The sequence below is a fragment of the Melanaphis sacchari genome, unplaced genomic scaffold, assembly GCF_002803265.2.
Source record: "Melanaphis sacchari strain LSU unplaced genomic scaffold, SCAv2.0 Contig131_pilon_pilon, whole genome shotgun sequence".
Lineage (NCBI taxonomy): Eukaryota > Metazoa > Arthropoda > Insecta > Hemiptera > Aphididae > Melanaphis > Melanaphis sacchari.
The window spans coordinates 19,459-39,883 of record NW_020270541.1 but is presented as its reverse complement, the minus strand read 5'-3'; the positions used below and the strand labels follow the sequence as shown (position 1 = coordinate 39,883).

At 31.8% G+C, this 20,425-nt stretch overlaps 2 protein-coding genes across 2 annotated transcripts; one reads left to right on the top strand and one right to left on the bottom strand.

Moving 5' to 3' along the window:
- The first annotated feature begins 7,526 nt into the window (after window positions 1–7,526).
- Window positions 7,527–8,009, top strand: LOC112591334. The gene is made up of 2 exons (XM_025335120.1): window positions 7,527–7,723; window positions 7,797–8,009. Exons 1-2 carry the CDS (start codon window positions 7,527–7,529, stop codon window positions 7,993–7,995), a joined length of 396 nt encoding a protein of 131 aa, XP_025190905.1. The 3' UTR covers window positions 7,996–8,009.
- A 261-nt stretch (window positions 8,010–8,270) lies between these two features.
- LOC112591337 (putative nuclease HARBI1) lies at window positions 8,271–10,431 on the bottom strand. Its single transcript, XM_025335124.1, has 2 exons — window positions 10,057–10,431; window positions 8,271–9,047 (listed from the first exon to the last, which is right to left on the bottom strand). The coding sequence occupies exons 1-2, from the start codon at window positions 10,405–10,407 to the stop codon at window positions 8,271–8,273; spliced, it is 1,128 nt and encodes a 375-aa protein (XP_025190909.1). The 5' UTR covers window positions 10,408–10,431.
- Window positions 10,432–20,425: the final 9,994 nt, after the last annotated feature.

The window sequence follows — 20,425 nt, the reverse complement described above, 5'->3', positions numbered from 1 at the left end:
TCAAAATAAATTGCAAATTATTATGTATTGCTACTTTTTATTCTAAAATTGGTTGATTTGTATTTTATCAATTTGTCAATTATTTATTTTATGTGTAGTATAGTAAATTTATGTTCAACAATTTGAATTTTGTGTTGTAAGATTTAATAATAGTTATTAATTTACTTATTATGAAAATTAAAGTTAAGTTATCTGTAAAGTAATTTATGGTTTATCTTTGGTATTTTAATTTTTTAGTCAACTATGATAATTTTTAATTTGTAATATTTGCCTACTCATTACTAGTTTAATAATTCTAATAAATAAAAAATAAAAAAAACACAGAGAATGTTCTCACTTTTAATTTTGATTATTCATAAATTATCTTTATTATTAAATGTTAGTGTTATTGCACCGATTTAAAACTACTGAACATAAATTTGTTATGTTATCTGGTTTACAAACAGGCAATACAAGTTTAAGTTCTGTAAAAGCACAAAGCACATTTTAATACTTAACTACTTTTTAATTTTAAATAAATCTGATTATCTGTATTTTTTTATTTAATGAATGTTATATTCATACAGTAGAAATTAGTTAATTTGACACAAACTGTTGGGTTATTGAGAGCGTTTGACTAATTTTATGCTGAAATATTAAGACTACTGTATATTTAAAAAACATAATATGAAATATTATTAATATAGTGTAAAGATTAAATTACATATCTATAAATCAGATATTTTGAAAATATAATTTTAAAATAATTCTAATAAAATGTATCATTTTTTTTTATATTTTATGGTTTTTTTTTCTAATGTCAATTGTTAGACCTAATAATTGTATTAAAGTTAATTTATGTAATTTTACCTGTTATTATTTAGTTTATATAATACAAAAAAGACATTTTGTAATAATAATATTTTGGCAGAAAACAAAATATTTAAAAAAGTTTTTAAATCTTAAAATCTTAAAATCATGTATTTATACTTTAATCTAATTTGTCTATGCTGCTGTTTTAAATATGTATTTGTTTTTTTAATTATTTCAAGAACTGACTCATAATTCATAAATATCAAACAGAGATTATCAGATTAACAAAACACCTATTTTTAGATAAAGAAAACCTCAAACATCATCATCAAATGCTATGTTTTTGTATGAAATTCCTAGTGCACTATTAGTTTTCTTTCTCGATGGCTAATAAATTTGGGACGTTGTATTACAAGTTATACCAAGTTATATAATATGTTATGGCTATATTATTTTTCATATCATTATTGTGTGTGTCTGAGGTTCATCATCAAACTTATGACATTCATTTAATTTATCATTAATTATATGATCAATACTAGAGACATATTTCAAGTTTTTTTAGGGCTAGTAATTTTCACCGTCCCCATCCCTGCAATATTGATATGCAGCATTAATTATTAAAATATAAGTATATAATTTATAAAAAGTTTACTTAATATGTATCATGAACATGAATATAGTTTATATATAGTATATATATAAAAAAAAAACATCAAGTTACTCAAGATGAAAATATCCAAAAGAAAATACTAATAAAGTAGGTAAAAAGTAAAGAGTCTTTTTACTTAAGCCTTATGAACTTTGGTCATGAAAAATTAAAATTTATTAAAATTGAATAACGTTTAAACACGTTAAGTAAATCTTCTGATTATATCTATTATATGGTAATTGGTAGAATTAGTAGGTATATAAAAATTTAAATAAAAACGATTTTTTTTTTTTAAATTATTATATTAGGGCCAAAAAATAAATAAAAAAAATGCCCGAATTGCATGCAGTGTACTCTCAAGTTTATATTTATTTATATATTTACAACTTTAACTTTATTTTTTACTTTTCTAATATTTAAAAAAATATTAATAGAAACGCTTTACGACATGATTGTTACAACTGATTAATTTCTAGATTGAAATATTTTTATATCCGAGTAAACATTTAACCAAACTGCACCTATTGCAGTGTATTGTTGTCTGTTTCAGTGACATATGTATCAGCCACTGTTTGTAACGCAGGTGCTTACAATATTAGTAGACTTGCCTGTTTCTTAACGGTGTATAAGTAAATATAGTAATAAGTGAAGAGTGGACTGTAAATAAATAGGTTTCAACATAAAATATTAGAAAATATGAATAATGTGTTGCTGACTAGTATAATAAATAAATATGTTTACAATATAAAAATTGATAAAAATAGCTTAATATAATTTGCTCACAATTGGTATAGCACCAAAACAAAAATAATGTGATTAAAAAATTGATGAGTTTAGCAAAAAGCAATAATATACAAAAAAAAAAAAAAATTGGTGAATAATCCAAATATAGGAATAACAAAGCATCACAAAAACCATGCAGCTGCAACCTGCTCCAACTTTGAGAAAAATGTGACGTGGAATTATTAATTGACGTGGTTCACCCAATGAGTTATAAAACAACTTCCAACGTTTTTGCAGGTCCTCCGGTAAAATTTAATAAAATTTAAAATTAATTTAATTTAAAATTTAGTTTAATTTAAGAGCCCACAGCTGCTGAATAAATATCTTTCCCTTAATAAGTACAGGAGAAATGAAACCAACAGGGTCATAAATCCTACTTATTTCAGAGAGTAATGTTCGTTTGGTGATTTTTACAGCAAGAGTCCGTTCTCCCAATTCAAAGTAGAATATGTCAGTGCTTGGCTGCCACATTAACCCGAGTGCACTAATCATTTCTTGGTCAGTTAGTGTTAACCGGTAGACTGGGACATTATCAGTAGTAGGAATTTGTGAATTTGAGCACCACTTTCGAAGTGGAAAACCAGTAGATTAAAAAATGGTATGGTACTAAGTTTTTTGTGCAAGGTATAGCAATGATTTTTGGTAGCACCGCCCATAAGATCATCTACATAGAAGTCTTCAACAGTGGTTTTTTTGACTGACGAGTCATTAGTGTCTTGAGCTAACTGCAGGAGACACCTGGTGGTTAGGAATGAGGCAGACTTGGTGCACAATTTGAACTCTTGCAAAGGCTGATCTGGTGTTTCACGATATACAATTCGTTGTACATTACGGTCTTCAGGGTGCACTAATACTTGTCGATACATTTTTGCAACGTCAGCAATTAATGCTATTGCGTGGGTGCGAAATCTAAGTATTATGGAAATGATATCATTCTGTGTTTTTAGACCTCGATGAAAAATGTCATTGAATGATAATCCTGATCTTGCACTTGCCGACCCATCAAAGACTACTCTGACCTTGGTGGTTATACTATCTGCCTTTACAACCGCATAATGCGGTAGATAATATGTCGCTACTTCACTGCCTTCCTCAGCCTTTCCCATGTGGCCTAATTCTAAGTACTCGCGCATGAATGCCTTATACTCATTAGTTAGCAATAGTTCTTTTTGCAATATTCTTTCTTTTCTTTCTTTCTTTTCTTTCTTTCTTTTCTTTCTTTCTTTTTTTTTTTTTTATTTTATTTTCTTTAAGTTGATAAATCTTTTTACAGCCATGTAATGGGAATCACCTAAATCAGAGGGCTCTTGTTTGAATGGTAGTCGTACAATAAACCGACTAGACTTATCTCTGGACACAGTTGATATAAAATGTTCTTCAGCATAGCATTCTTCGGCGGCTCTACTATTGCCCTTTGTGGCATGCAATACGACAGCTAATTGACTTACAGGTCCATGAGTGACTAGTTATGTACTTGCTTCTCCACGTGGGACATTATGAAGTTGACACGTGACAATTCAACCAAGTGCAGTACTATGTGCAATCTAATTATTAGATATAGCTATTTTTTCACCATAGGAAATCTCAAAGAAAACATCTGCACCCAGCAAACAATCAATTGACCTTAGCTCATGAAATTATGGGTCAGCCAATTGCTGCCTGATGATATTTGGTATACTCAACTCGTTGATCTTTACTCTACACGATGGTAAGTCACTAGTAACTACTGGAATGCAATAGAATGTCAGTGCAGTAGAGTATTCGTTTGTGCGAGACGACTGACTGACAATGAAGTAGACCTAATGCATTCTATGGATGTGGAGTCATCAATATGCTTTAGTTGTAACCTTTTAACACATGTCTTTGTCATAAAACTTAACTGGGAACCAGAATCTAATATTGCTCTGTATTGTTGTGGTTGACCTAAGGCATTATTGATATGGATGATGGCAGTTGCAAACATAGCATGGTGATGCGACACACTTTCTGATACCATTACCTTGTTTGTGTGTATACTTGTAACACTTTAAGTGGCACAGTTTCTTCAACATCACTAACATCTTCCTTTTCTGATTGAGGTGGTTGATTATAATGAAGCTTGGTGTTATGTTTTGTATCACATATTTAACAATTGCTGAATCTGCATTCGCTAGCATGATGACCCAGTAACATACAATTAAAACATAACCTATGGTTAACTACTAAAACCTTGCGTTTAACTATCTTCATATCATTAAATCTTTGAAATAAGTATAACTTGTGAGGTTTTTTGCATAACACACATGATGGTACATTTTTTGATTGGTCTAACTTCTTTGCAAACACCATATTACGTAATGTGAAACATGGATATGGTTTTGAATCACAACACGGTTTTTAGCGTTAAAATTATACGTTTATTTTACAACAATATTGCGTTAAATGTGGCCGAACATGCCCGTTACGCCGGTTACGTATATACTGACGATTTTAACCCGTGCGATATGATCGCCGAAAATTTGTCTTATCTTATTTTTATCGATACGCCGCTACGTACCGAACACACCACCTTTTTTGGAATTGGTCGCTTTCGAGTATCTGAAACCACAGCTTCTGCAAGGGTGTTGAAGTTACCTATCTCATAGGCAGATATTCTATTTGATAGGAATATCTCTTGGTCAGTAAAATTTGGTAATTCCTTTGTAATTTTGCGAAATTGTTACTCACCAACGGTGATGTTATCCAACTTATAATAGATCAGCGTCACAAGCCATGCATCCCACAGCTTAATTGGTTGATTCAATGCTTCTAATACTATAACATGATGATGAAGCCTTTAAAGTTCACTTGCATTTGCATTCTTTACCTTAGAAGTGTCTAACAATGATCGAATATGTGATTGAATTATGAGGGAATGGTTTTCATATCTCATAACAAGTGCATTATATGCTCGTTGATAATTTCACAAGCTGACTCACACATGTATGCCTTTAAATAATATAATTTTTGCACTTCAGCTAGATCCTTTGTTGTTGTGAAACATGGCATCAAATGAGTCCTTAAATGGTGGCTAATTTTGTATATTACCATCAAACACAGGTGCAGGTACTGAAGGCAACCGCATTGTATCATTGGTGTGAATTTCATTTTGCACCGACACCTGATTTGTCTTATTCGACCGTAATGCAAATAATGAAGCTTGAACGTTGTACACTAATTTATTAAATTCAATTTTATATCGACTTTGGTTGTCATCTGTACTCTTATCCAAGTTTTCAATTTTATCTTGAATCTCTTGGAATAGCTTCACTATGTTTAGAATTTGCTAGAGTCTAATGTCAATTGATTGATATGCAATAGTGGATTCTTCAAAGTTACTTATAAATTTAAATGCGTTGTCGCGTTGATAATTCATTCACCAAACCCACCTTGCGACGTACTAATGAATTATTCACGCTACTCTCCATAGCAGGTATGTTTTCCTTGTTAGCCTTCATCGTAGATGTTGTGCTGATCATCCTTAACAAGCTAAGCACAACAGTTTATATTATTATTTATGAATATTAAAAGGAGTTTACAATAACGAAATTATTGTCACTGTTTGTGCTTTACACTCTCTTGCCTAAATGCTTATGTTACAATAAAAATAATAATATGATATAAATTATAAATAGTTCAGCAGAACATTATCATTATTTTCTATCCGGATCAACTGGACCAAAAAATGTATGTAACGCAGGTATTTGCAATATTAGTAGACTTTCCTGTTTCCTTACGGTGTATAAGTAAATATAGTGTTTGTCGTGATAACCGATTTAAATAAACACGGTTGTATCTCGACAGTTTTAATTGCTGGATGTCATCATATGATGAAAATAAGTAATAAATTATATAAGTGGACTGTATAAATATAACGCAAATATAACTTAATACAATATATTGCAAATTATCTTACACGAAAGAATCTTAAGGCTATGTTAGTCCTAGCACAACATAAGTAATACGTATAAAAATAATAATAATAACAAATTCACGAACGTGATACTAACAAATATAAAATAATATTATAATAAAGTACAATACGTCTGACCTGGTCGTGGAAGAATGAAACGGCTCCAGGCGACGTTCCGTCAATTGACAATGTCGGTCCAATAACAAACTCGTGAAAGGAAACGGCGCGTCAAAAATGGCGACAAAACGGTCCGCAACCGGTCTCGGATGAACACACGAAACAATAATAAAAGAAACAAAACACGTTTAATGCCAGTAAAAGGTAGAATCAGCAAACAAGGCGACAAAAATATAATTATATCGCCCGCACTAGCGATTAAGTCCACCTTATACAAAAAACGAAATGGATCGGTGACAAAACGAATAAAAAACCAAACGCCAGGATCATGAACAACGAACTAACTAAAAGCATGGCGACTCACTCGGTTGTTTCCGCGAACCTGATAAGGATAACATAACCTATAGCCGACGGCGCAGGTACGGCAGGAACAGTGTTTCCACGAACCGAATTTTACTGTTTTTTTTCTTGGCGTCGTCTGGCCCAAACATATAGTAATAAGTGAAAAATGGACTGTAATTAAATAGGTTTCAACAAAAATAATAGAAAATATGAATAATGTGTTGTTGACTAGTATAATAAATAAATATGTATACAATATAACAATTGATAAAAATAGCTTAATATAATTTGCTCACAATTGGTATAGCACCAAAACAAAAGTAAAGTGATTAAAAAATTAATGTGTTTAGTATAAGGTGTGCAGTTTAATTAACAATATTTATTCAGTTATATTTTAACAACAATAATTGTATTCATTATGTTTTTGTACAATATTTTCTTTTAAAAGCATATTTGATACTCAAAGAGTGTACAGTGAAATTAATATACTGGGAGTTTACATAAAAGGGTGGGAATGTGTGACACAAAACTTACGGTTGTTAGGTAGTCAATGTTTGTTGGGTTCCGCAGTGGCTCATACTGACTCTCGGCGTGCGTAAGGGTTGACAGGTGTCAAGTCTACGTGGCAGCTAGTTTAGGTGGTGGGCAGCTCTCCGTGGTAAAGGCTAGTTCAGACTATGCCAGTAATTTAGTCAAGTAGCGAGTAATTTAGCTACTAAACGTGTATGAACAGACTGATTTAGTCGAGTAGTTTAGTAAATTTATTTAGTAATTTAGTAATTAGTGGATCCATTTACTTCTATTTTTTCTGGTTGAGTAGCATCCCCCCACTTTTCTGACTAATTACTAATAGGCGGTCTGAACGCATTATTTTAGTTTAGTGTATTAGTTATCCTTGTCAGTGTCAAGATGACGTTTCGTTGGGGTGAAGACACAACATTTAAATTTGTTTCGGAATATATAAAACACGAGTCTTTATGGAACATAAAATGTCTGCTGTATAAAAATAAACAGGCCAAGCTATCTGCTTGTAATGAAATACAAAAAATTATGAATATACCTGGATTCGGTGTAAAAGAGATAAAGTTAAAAATTAAAAACATAAGGTCAGTATATGTTTATTAAATAATAAATAGATAACTATTAACTTTTAACACTTATTTTAAAATACATAAACAGGTCTACTTATTCACAAGAGCTAAAAAAAATAAAGGATTCGAAAAGATCCGGCGCAGGTACCGACACTATTTACGTACCATCTATTAAATGGTTCAACATATTGTATGATACCCTACGTTCTATTAATTCTGAGTTGACGGAAAGTCACAGCAATTTGGTATGTATACAGTATACTGTACTTATTTTAGTTTTAATGTAAGAATTAAAGTATACATTTTATACATTACAACTATATAAATAGCACTACTATTATTGTTTTTGTTATCATGGATTTTTGTGAACAATAATTAATCAAATACAAATAACTTATTAAATATGAATGGAGAATGTTTATTCAGATTATTAATACATATTTAAAATTATACTATACAGTTTTAAATTATTTAAAAGTTTATTATTATTATTTTAAAGTTTATAACTTAAGTTGACATTTAAGAAAAAAAATCGTCCGAGTCACGTGTACATTTGTACATTTTAGTGCACCATCCTTGTCTGCCAAGGAATCGATCCTTCTGCCACGAAGTAATCGGCATATCTTTCACGAAGGTCTTGAGATCTTCTGGTTGAATGATTGGCTAAACTATTTTTTAATGATTCAAAACCATTCGGCTCTGACTCGTCCCTCCAATTACCTCGGACAATTTCTCCAGTATCAAAATTTTCTGAATCAACTGTATATTCAAATTGTCTATATTGTAATTTAGTTTCATTGAGCCAGTTATGAAGAGCACAACATGCTTTTACGATAAGAATGACCTTTTCGGGGCTGTATGGAAACGGTTTTTCAAATACTCGAAATCTAGCGGCCATTATGCCGAAAGCGTTTTCGACTATTCTTCTTGCACGCGACAATCTATAGTTGAAAATTTTCTGTTTTAATGTCAACTGGTTTCCAGGAAATGGCTTAAGTAAATATTCTTTTAAGGGAAATGCGTTGTCGCCAACTAAAACATGACCTTCTGGTAGCATACCGTCCTCTAATGCTTGATACAAACTGCAGTTACGAAAAACACCTGCATCAGACACTCTCCCATTACATCCGACATCTATATAACTAAAACAATATTTATGGTCCACTACTGCCATTAAAACAATACTGTTTGATTCCTTGTAATTGTAGTACAAGCTTCCTGATTCGGGAGGTGCTTTAATTATAACGTGTTTGCCATCAATAGCGCCACAGCACATGGGAAAGTTCCATTCGTTTTTAAAACCCTTCTCAATATTTTTCCAACCTTCTTTGTCAGGAACCTAAAAATACATAATACACAATTTATCTAAATTTTATAATAGTATTTTATTATTAAGTTCCCTATATTAAATTATTAAAAAAAAATTAACATAATCTATTTACTAATTTTTCAGTCAAACACAGATAACGAAAATAATATATCTGTAACAGAAACCGAACACACAGAAAATACTACTGAACTCACATTAAACTCTGAATTTTGTGGATCAAAACCAAAAAAGCAAAGACTTTCACAACTTAAGACTATGGTCACTGAGTTAAAAGGGATAACCGAAGCTGTTAACTCTCCGGTAGAAAACGAGTTTGAGGTTTTTGGAAAACACATAGGGCTACAACTACAATCAATGCCATTACTATTAGCACTTGAGGCACAAGAACATATTCAAGTTTATTTGAATAGACTTCGTAGACAGCATTTACAAAACTCTTCTGACCAAAATACAATAATTAGGAGATCACCCACTCCATCGGTATCGTCATACACTCAACAAGATTCACCTTATAGTTCTGCTTCAACATACAGTTATTTTAATAGTCAGTCCCGTGAAGATACAGAATGCTCGTCTCAATCAATTCCTCAAACACAACAATATAATATTCAACATACAACGATGGAAGATATATCTACCTCAATAATTATGCCGTCATTTCAAGGTTTGCAAAATAGCACTACCACGAACGACATAATTGCAACTGCAATCAATAACGCCAATGTTGATTTTTAAATATATTCGAGATGCGAGAGCATTCAAATATGTTTTTATTAAAATATGAAAATTAAATAATAATTTTGTTATATTTTTTTCATACCTTAAGTTATAAAATATTTCGAATTATTATTTTGTTGAAAGTAATTGATAATACTGTTTTATAACTTAGGTTTTATGATTAACCTAAGTTGAATTGTATGTTAAAAAATAAAAAGTGATGGTTTTTTTTAATAAATTAATAAATGTTTTTAAAAATTAACTAGATAATGGGTTTTCAAATGATTTTTTTATTTCTTACCTTAATAAAGTCCTGTAATGAATCGTAAATGGCTATACAAACTTCTGGAATGAATTCTGAAATAGTTGATTTTCCAAGTCGAAAAAGATGTGTTAACGTCCTTAAACTGCATCCCGTAGCAAGAAAGTATAGAACTGTTTGTAATTTTGTTTTTGCAGGAATCGCCATTCTTAAGTGAGTGTCACTACGTTGAATTTGTGGTTGCACTTTTTTCAACAAAAAATTAAAACAGCTTTCAGACATTCTTAGCGTTACGAAGTATTCTTTGGGGTCTTCAAATTCTAGTTCTCTAAGAAGACCATTTGTAGCTCCCAATGTGTCTCTTCTCTTGATCCATTCCCTAATCCACATTCGCTTTGAACTTTTATTAAGCTCTTCTTCTACATCTTCTAAAATAGCCGTTGAAATAAGTCCTATTGCCTTATTCAAATTTTTTTTTTGTAAACTATTCATTTTGGCAATCACTTTTCACAGCACCAAAACGAATACTAATGTACTAAAACAGTTTTAAACTCTATTGTGTCTTAACACTTTTCAGTTACTAAACCGTTTAGTAGTTAGTAAGTCACTTACCACTTGACTAAATTACTGGCATAGTCTGAACTAGCCTTAAGACACTTTTGTGACTAAATGGCAGCGGACTCGGGATTCAACGTCTCACGGCACGAGAAGGGCAAATGGGATAACGACTGAGTTTCGTACGAAACTTGTTGGTCACTGGTGAAGCCTGTGGCTAATCCGTAGATAATGATGGCTAGTATTGACCGGATTATGCAGGCTAGGGAGTAGTGCTGCTTTGATAGTTAGATGACTGTAACCATGTCTAACAATCGTTAGTAACATCCGGTTTACACATTCACTGCACTCAGCGAGGAAAATGGTGGTTTTGGCTATGGCTGCTGGCTGGTATATATGCTACTGCATACTGTAGCTTTGTATGCAGACTCACAGTTGTACCTTTCGTGATTGTAAGTTCTTTCGTACACCTTAAAACCCATTGAAAAATGTTGACTTGTAATTCAGAATCCGTAGATTCTGAATCTACAAAGAATGTAGTTTTAAGATATACGGTTTTTCAGAAAATTAATTTCCTTTTGGTGGGTGGTGGACCGTCGGAGAATGTTCGGTATTTCCACACTATCTGTGTTGCGTCGGGACAGTTGCGCGGTGCGGTAATAGGGTGACGGGTAACAAGAGTGCGCCACGTACGTGATCACTCCGTTTTATCTTGTTACAAAGGTAATAATATACAGAAAAAAAAAAATTGGTGAATAATTTAAATATAGGAATAACAATGTAAAAACAATTGAATTAATATAGGTAATTAAAAATCTAAAGAATATAAGGATAAACAATTTGGTTAATTTTTGAAATTATAATAGTACCAATTACAAAATTTTACTAAATCTCTATTATGAATATTACAGAATTAAGTTAATCAATGCAACTACTATAATTTTAACCATAAAAAACAATATAATAATAATTAGAATAAATATAATATTTTATGGTAAATAATAGTGGTGCACCACTTACCTAGGTATGGTTATGGGTTGAGCAATGCCGGGATCTGTAGTTAAAATTGTACACAATATAAGAAAGGACAGGTATGATCTCAGCACATGTGCTCTAACACCATTAATTACACAACGACTAGACAAGCTGAGACTGAGATTCAATAATAATAATGCAACGAACGCTGTGCAAAATAAGATAAAACTCACGTTTAGTTGCTGGTAATGGCGTGTATGTTTATTATAATAATAATATCGATATAATATATATGGTCGCAATGACCCGGCTGGTACACTTATAATATTTGTCCTAATGACAAAACAAATTAAAACATGAATAATATGTTGCCGCATTGACAACAAATAAAAATAAAACTAGTAAATAATTTATCGTTGCTTCGATAGCAAGAAAGAGAGAAAAATTTATCAACAACACAAAATTGATACATTGTAACGGGGCAATACAACAGACAATATCAATTGTTACAACAACAGAGTACGCGCAGAGTACGCGATGTCATCAGGAAAACGACAATAAATTAATACAAATGATACCAAGAGAGCGCGCTCACAAAAAACCCGTTATCGCCTCACTGGTAAACATGTACAATCATCACATGCAATATGGAAAGAACTAACGCGAGTGGCAAGCCAGAAATGACATATAAGGCCAACTAACATCAACAGAAAGTACCAGTCCCTATCTTTTTATTCGAATTTATATATAACGACCTAAATCGAATAAAAGATGTTCTTAGATACTGGAACACCATCCCCTAAGATATTAGCCACATAGTTGAGTTGTCCAAATACTTACCGACCTCAAAAGCCCGTGGTAGTGGTTGGAATTATCGTTCCTTTTGTGGAATCGTTCCAATCGGTACAGGTACAATAAAGTACCGATTACAAAATACTCGTTACATCGGTACAGTCTTTATTTAGTTACACTTGTACACTAGTTGGTTTTGTATCGAATGTACCGGTGGAACGATAAATGTACTCGTTCCACCAATGTAATCGTTTCATTGTACCGAATACAGCAGTAACTACCAACTACCCACCACTACTAGTTACTCAGATTCGTTTTGTTCGCGCGGAACGATCAAAACGCATATATTCAAATGTGAACTCGTCCTTGCATAGGTTATTTATGAATGAATATGCTTCGTACTTTGTAGGCTCATTATACAACACTATATTATTGCATTCGGATAAAATTAGCTTTAAATAATTAATTTATACCAGTAATGCTGTTTACAATATTTAAGTTATAATATAAATATACGTTTCAAATGCCTAATCAAAAATTCCCTCTGTTTTAATATTATTTCAATCAGTACAGTTAGTAATTATAATTAAGTACCGATTCATAAAAAACACATTAAATAAAATTAAATAATTATGTTTATTTTCAGCAGAAATAATTATAAAAATACAAATATAAAAAAATCACTTTACCCTTATACTTTAAAATATAAAATAAACTGAAACTTCCAAAATTGACTTAAGTACTTTCCTAAGCCTGAAATAATTTTATAGATAAAAATTAAAATAGTATTTATTTAATAATTACTATTTAAAAATATTAACATCTCCGCGTTTTTTGTTGACAATCTATTTCGTCTTTCGGAAATGGTGTAGCCAGCTTTTGAAAAAGTTCTTTCGCTCGGGACTGATGTTGATGGTACACATAAACGCAATAACATTAAATCAAATAAATTTGGATAAATTATTTTTTCTGTCATTCCACCATTTAAGTGGATCTGATTTTCGGTCTATTATAGGTTCATTCAAATATCTATCCAACTCAACAATAGCTTCAGATGTTGGAGTGTTGACTGAAGTTGAAGTTGACACCTAAAAAATCATAAACTAATTGTATAAAACACTTAAATATCAAAATATCAATGATAATATAATTTATATACCTGAGAGTCAAACTGTTGCCAAATTTCAGAAGTCGCATCTTCACGATCGGTCGGTATGATTTTCTCATTATCTTCATTTTGTACTGAACAAATTTTGTTTAAACGAATAATTCCCGCAACTCTTTGTTTTATATTTTCGTATGTTTTTTTGAAATATATACGTATTACTAAACGCTTTTTTCTTGAAACGTGGGTCTAAAAGGGTTGCTTCTGTTAAAATAGGCTGGTTTTCAATATTTTCAAACTTTGTATTGGCTTTTGTTATCATTTTAGAAAGCATTAAATGTATAGCACTTGGTAAATTAGGTTCTTTTTCTTTATTTTTTATATGTAAATGTAACGCTTTTATTAAAATGATTACCTTTGAAATTGAAATGCCTTTTTTCACTACTTAGTTCGATAGTAACTTCTTTAAACGGTTTAAATATCGCACAGTAGTGTTTTATTAGTTCAAAGTCTTCGTGAATTAAATTATCCATATTACCTATTATTGCAATTGTACTCATAAGAGGTTCTTTAATATCGATACACCGTTGAAACATGTCATACGTGGAGTTCCAGCGGGTACAAACGTCTTAAATTAACTTTAATTCCGGGTACCCCATTTGTTTTTGTGCATTTTTTAGTTTTAAATTTGCTTTTGTACTTCGTTTAAAGTATTCAACGATGGTTTTTACTTTTTTGTGAACGTGTTTTATTTCACCTAGTCTGGATTGTGCAATTAGATTTAATGTGTGTGCTAAACATGGTATATGGCGCCAATTTTGATTCATGCCGATTGCTGATGTTATATTCGCAGCATTGTCACTTACAGCAACTTTTACTTTTTTCTGTTATGTTCCACTCTTTAAAACAATTATTTAAAAATAATGACAAATTTACAGCTGTGTGGGACTCCACCACGTTGAAACACCCAAGTAAAAATGTTTTTAAAATACACTCTTCTGGATCTATAAAATGTACAGTGACAGCAATAAAACTATCATTATTTAGGGAAGTCCAGCCATCAGTTGTAAATGAAATATATTTGGCATTCAATAAATTATTTCTAACTTTTTCTTTTGCTTTTTCATACAACTGTGGTAAAATACATTTCGAAACAGTTTTTTCTCGATGGTAACTGATACCCAGGATTTAATAAATGGATGAATTTTTTTAAATTCAACATTTTCTACTAAACTAAATGGTTGGAACTCTTTTGAAATCATAACTCCTAGTTGGTCATCAATTGTTTTTTTGTTTCGAAACAGAAAGTGGTTTATTATTAATTAAATAAGAATCTACACTTTTTTGTAAGGGACGAGATTTATTTATTAGATTAATTACATTGATTGATGTAGAAGGTTGGTTTTGATCATTATTTGTTACGGACGTATTTTGACTATGTTGCTTACTTGGGTCATCGACATTTTGTTCATTAATTTCATCAATACGTGGATGTTTTCTACTATCGTATTGAATTATGTGCTTTCGTTTTAAATGTTTATTTAAGTTTGTAGTTGATCCACCTTTATACGATACCGAATTTGAACAATACGAACATTTCGCCTTTTCACTATTAATAACCGTATAGTGATTCCATACATCACTTTTTTTTTCTGTCCATTATTAGTTATTACTAAAGACCGGATTTTTGTGCAGCTAAAATCTAAAAAATACGAGTTGACTACGACGGCTGCGAATAAACTGTAGTTGTTCGCGCAAGTTATCGAGTGCGATAACTTCAAATAGATATTAATGCCGCCCTAATCGCGACTCCTCTCTTCTGGGGTCGATGGCCCTATTATGTGCTATTTTGAAATCGATTGCCCGACAGTAAAAACGAATTAGTAGGTCAACGGCCCTAACAATCACGTATCTTTACGGAATTATAACCGCCGTAAAGATTACGTATAGATATTGCCCTATCTCAGGTGATATAGGGTCATTGGCCACTAATTTCGAATAGCATATTTTTTGGTGTTGTCGGAGACACCGGCAAAAGGAATAGTGTACCACGATTGTTTAGATCGTATTTGGCCGAATATTATTATTATTATTTCTTATTATTCTTATTATTATTATTATCACCACGACGAAAGTGATTGTGATATCTGTTAGTAGTTCGTATTATATCGTTATTTATATAAAATTATATTGTTAGATATAAAAGTCCAATACTTTGTATAACAACATAATATAGCACCGATAAAAATAATACAATAATACAAAAATATTTGTACAAAAGTACATTTTTATAAAAAAAATCCGAAACGTGCAGTTTTGTGCAAAAACCCAAAAACGTGCAATTTTGTGCAACATAAAACTTTCTTTAAATTAATCTACATCTCTTGATTTGGATTTGTAGCTTTTTTCTATTGAATTTAGAACACGCCATAAAAAGATGCAATTGCACGGGAATCCGGTCTTAAGTTATTACAATTTACAAAAATACGAATAAAAATTAACAGTAATAAACATGTACCTCTGATATAAAGTGCCTACACACTACACAGTACACAGCTGTTACTGTCTAAATCTAAACCATATAATTATAATACAGAGCATTAAAAAAAAATGATTTCTACAACGCGTTTACGCGTATAAAATAATCTAAAAAATAATTTTACTTCAAATATTGTGTAAATCTCATGATAAACATAAAACACAATAAAATTATCGTACTCATATGATTTTGCGTTATATCTATTATAGGAAATAGTAATGCATTCACTGTCCACCTCCACCACCAACTCCCACCGATTACCAACAAATTGAACAACAACAGTGGCAGATAAAGTAGAGTGTAGAGTGTAGACTGAGACGACCATAAACGTATAATATACGTAATACGTATATTATATCATTGATTATAAATACAATTTTTTTTATATTATTTACATATAGACTTTAATATTATACTATAAGGTCTATTAATCAATGATACGTCTATGATCGTGACAACTCGTTACTATTCGACCACCGTCGGTACTCGGTGTCGGTAGTTGCCAGTCGGTACCTGATGGGGACCATTTTGTAGTTGGAACTTGGAAACCTTGTACCGAATGTACCGATGGAACGAACTTGGAACGATAAATGTACTCGTTCCTCCTCGTTCCACCAATGTAATCGTTACATTGTACCGAATACAGCAGTAACGACCCACCACTAGCCCGTGGCAAGCAACGCATATACCGGGACTTATATGGCACTAAATAGGGTTGTCCGAGTCAAGTTCTGAGCTAGTGGCAATTAATTGAGCTGACCACCAACGTCACGAGGATAACGGCACTTATTTGAGTTGTCTGGGTTACACTCTGGGGCGCACCACATAAACTTCATGAAGAGTATTAGGGAATACGTGTACAATGAATAGTCGATTGACTCGCGGACTAGGTATTTCCCAGGGCATCAACAGAAGCGGACACCCAGGATCAAGTGGAATAGCAGTGGTGGACAACAGTCAGAGATATCGCGAAACCTACATCCAAGGGCTTCCAAAGTCACAGATCAGATATTGTTAAAAAAACTTGGAACTCACATATTTTGTTCATTTATTTATGAAAATATAAACCAATAAAGTCTTAAGTAACAATAAACGCGAGTTCATTTTCTAACGGGCAATTCGCCTAGGATTGTACCGTTTTAACATGTACACATATCGATACAAAATCAAAAAACAAATAATGATAATAAAAGGCCCTTGGCCACGTAATCACAAAAAGAAAATTAACTGAACAGATGACAATAATACAAAGACAATATAACAACAACGATAACAATAATAATAAAATAATTTACATACAGGTAATTATAAATAAATTACTCAACGAAGATGAGGAAGAGTGATAGAGGTAAGAACGAGGCGCCGCCGCTGTGTTGTTCAGTATCGTTATCCACTACCAACAAAGCACGTGTTGTGAATAATCGTTATAATTGGCGCCCAACTCAAGAGCTCAATAAAACACGAAAAAAAGACATCGTATCAGAATCGCGTTTACCACATCGACCTACTTCTTTAAAAAAAAAAATGCCACCCAAGAAAAAAACAATCAGTGAAGAAGAATTTAAAAAATTCAAAAATGAATATCAACAATATGCAAACCAACTTTGAGAAGAAATTGAAACAATCAAAACAGATTGTTGGGAAAAAATAAAAATAATGAAGAAAATTACAAAAGGAAATTAATAGAAATAGAAAAAAAATATATGAATATAGATCAAAAAATAGACATATCACGCAACACAGACATTTTGCGACCAACATTCTACGGAAATAACCGGGACCAGCATCCGAAAGATTTTTTAAATCGATTAGAAGAATACTTTGCGATTAAGCAAACCTACATCGGTGAAAAACTCATTATAGTAGGGGACTGCCTCAAAGCCACAGCATACAATTGGTTCTCAACAATAATGTTTCAACTGGCCAACTATGAAGATTTTAATAATGCTTTCATGGAAGAATTTTGGTCTAGGAAAATACAGATACAGATATGGAGTCAATGTTTGAACACTAACCAAATACCACCAGATATGAACTATAGAGGGCATTTCGCAGTATGGGCCACAAAGCTACGACATTTGGAGGTACCACGACTATCAGAAACAGAAATAGTCAGAAATATAGCTAAACATTATTCTGGATACATAAGGGTAATATTAATTTCACTACCAGATAAAACAATGCTAACAGCATTAAAAGCACCTGGAGAAGAAGAACATAGCAACCCGAATCACCATAACAATAAACGTGCACAAAATAATTGGAGTCAAAGGGGACAACAAAGAGAAAACAACGAAGACAAGAATAAACCACAAATTAATCAGGTGCACTTGGAAGTAACAGAAGAAGCACCACATAATGAACCAAATGAAGAGAGTAGGAATCAACAGACAATAAATGCAGTCAACAATATACCTACGAGTAACAGAACAATCAGTCCTTATATAGATTGTGAAATCGAAGGTGAATCAATACAGCTATATATGCTTATCTCATGTATAGTATTCACTATTTTTGTTTTGTGTATTTACTAATTACATTTTATTAATTATATAAAGTAATTGAGACTTTAAGTTCATTTCCATATAAAAATTGTTTTGTCATGTTCGGCCTTTGGGTGTACAAACAGGTGGAACAAGGAGAATAAATTAAAATCTATTCAATTCCATAGGTGAATATTATCTAGTTATTATATTTTTAAATTAATGCAGGTAGTCTTAATAAATATATTTTTAATTTTTTAATTTAAAATTATGCTGTTTATTGCTGCAATTAATAGGTTCTATTACTGTTGTAATAAAATATAAATTAGTATTCAATTGAATCCCTAATTTTAATATCTAGATTCCCACTCAAAAAATCTGAGTTATTACAAAAAATGGGTGAACATGATCAAAAGAAAAAAAATTATTCCTACAAAATACACTTTTATATGTAGTGAGCACTTCATACCTGATGATTATCAAATTCGCTCTGGAGCAAGTGTAATGACACACACACACACACATACATCAGTGGCGTAACTACATGGTTGCATAGGTGCGCGGTGTGCATTGCACCGGGGCCCGGGGCCTAGACGGTCCAAAAGGGGGCCCTAGAATTTTAATATTTTGTTTAAAATATATTAAAATTTTATATTTTGTTAATAATTTTAAACTACCTATTTTATAATAAATAATATATTACGATAAAACCATAAACTTTTATATTACGAAGTGTATAAAAATACATATTATTATGTCATTTATTTCATGTATAAATATAATTTAATTAATTATGATATATCTTATGAATTATAAATATTATTATAATACATAATATAATTATATATAGAGGTGTGTTCAATAAATACCCACACTAAAATTATTGCAGAAAAATATTTAATGTTATCGATAATGTTGTTACACCAAAATAAACTAGAGATAATGACCATTATTTCAATATATAATAATAATCATTATCTCAAATCAGTCATCGACAGTGCGCGTTCAAAGTTGGTCGTTTTGTATAAAATCGCGATTTCACGATGGATAATATTTCTGAGCAACGCGCGTGTATTAAATTTTGTTTCAAAATTGGGAAAAATGCGACGGAAACTTTTGAATTGATAAAATTGGCTTTTGGAGATGTTGCACTAAGCCGTTGTGTTACTTTTGACTGGTTCAAACGATTTAAAGAAGGTCGTATATCCATTGAAGATGACCATCGTCCTGGGCGTCCATCAACATCAAAAACAATTGATACCATTACTTTAGTTCGAGACAAAATTAGATACGACTGAAGATTAACAGTCAGAGAATTAGCCAATGAAGTTGGCATATCAATTGGTACTTGTCATTCGATTTTATCAGATGAATTGAGTATGACAAGAGTGTCCGCGATGAAACATGGGTGTATGGATATGATTCCGAAACCAAATTCCAATCATCGCAATGGAAGACTTCAAATTCACCTCGTCCAAAAAAATGTCGTCAGGTCCGGTCAAACATCAAAGCAATGCTCGTTGTTTTTTTTGATTTTTATGGTTTAGTCCATTATGAGTTTGTACCTACAGGTCAGACAGTAAATCAAGTGTTCTATAAACAAGTACTAGAAAAATTAAGAGAGAAAGTACGCCATAAAAGGCCAGAAGCGTGGAAATCAAAGTTGTGGTTTTTGCACCATGACAATGCACCGGCGCATTCTGCACTTTCCGTACGTGCATTTTTGACATTTAAAAATATTCCAGTGGTACCTCACCCACCATATTCACCTGACTTAGCTCCCTGTGATTTTTTTTTGTTTCCGAGACTAAAAAGTACCCTCAAAGGCCACAGATTTGAAGACGTTAACGAAACTATTCATAACGTGACACGAGATGAAGGCTATAACTATAGAAGAAATTCAAAGGTGTTTCAAAAAGTGGCAAGACCGTTGGGAGCACTGTATTGAAGCTAAAGGAT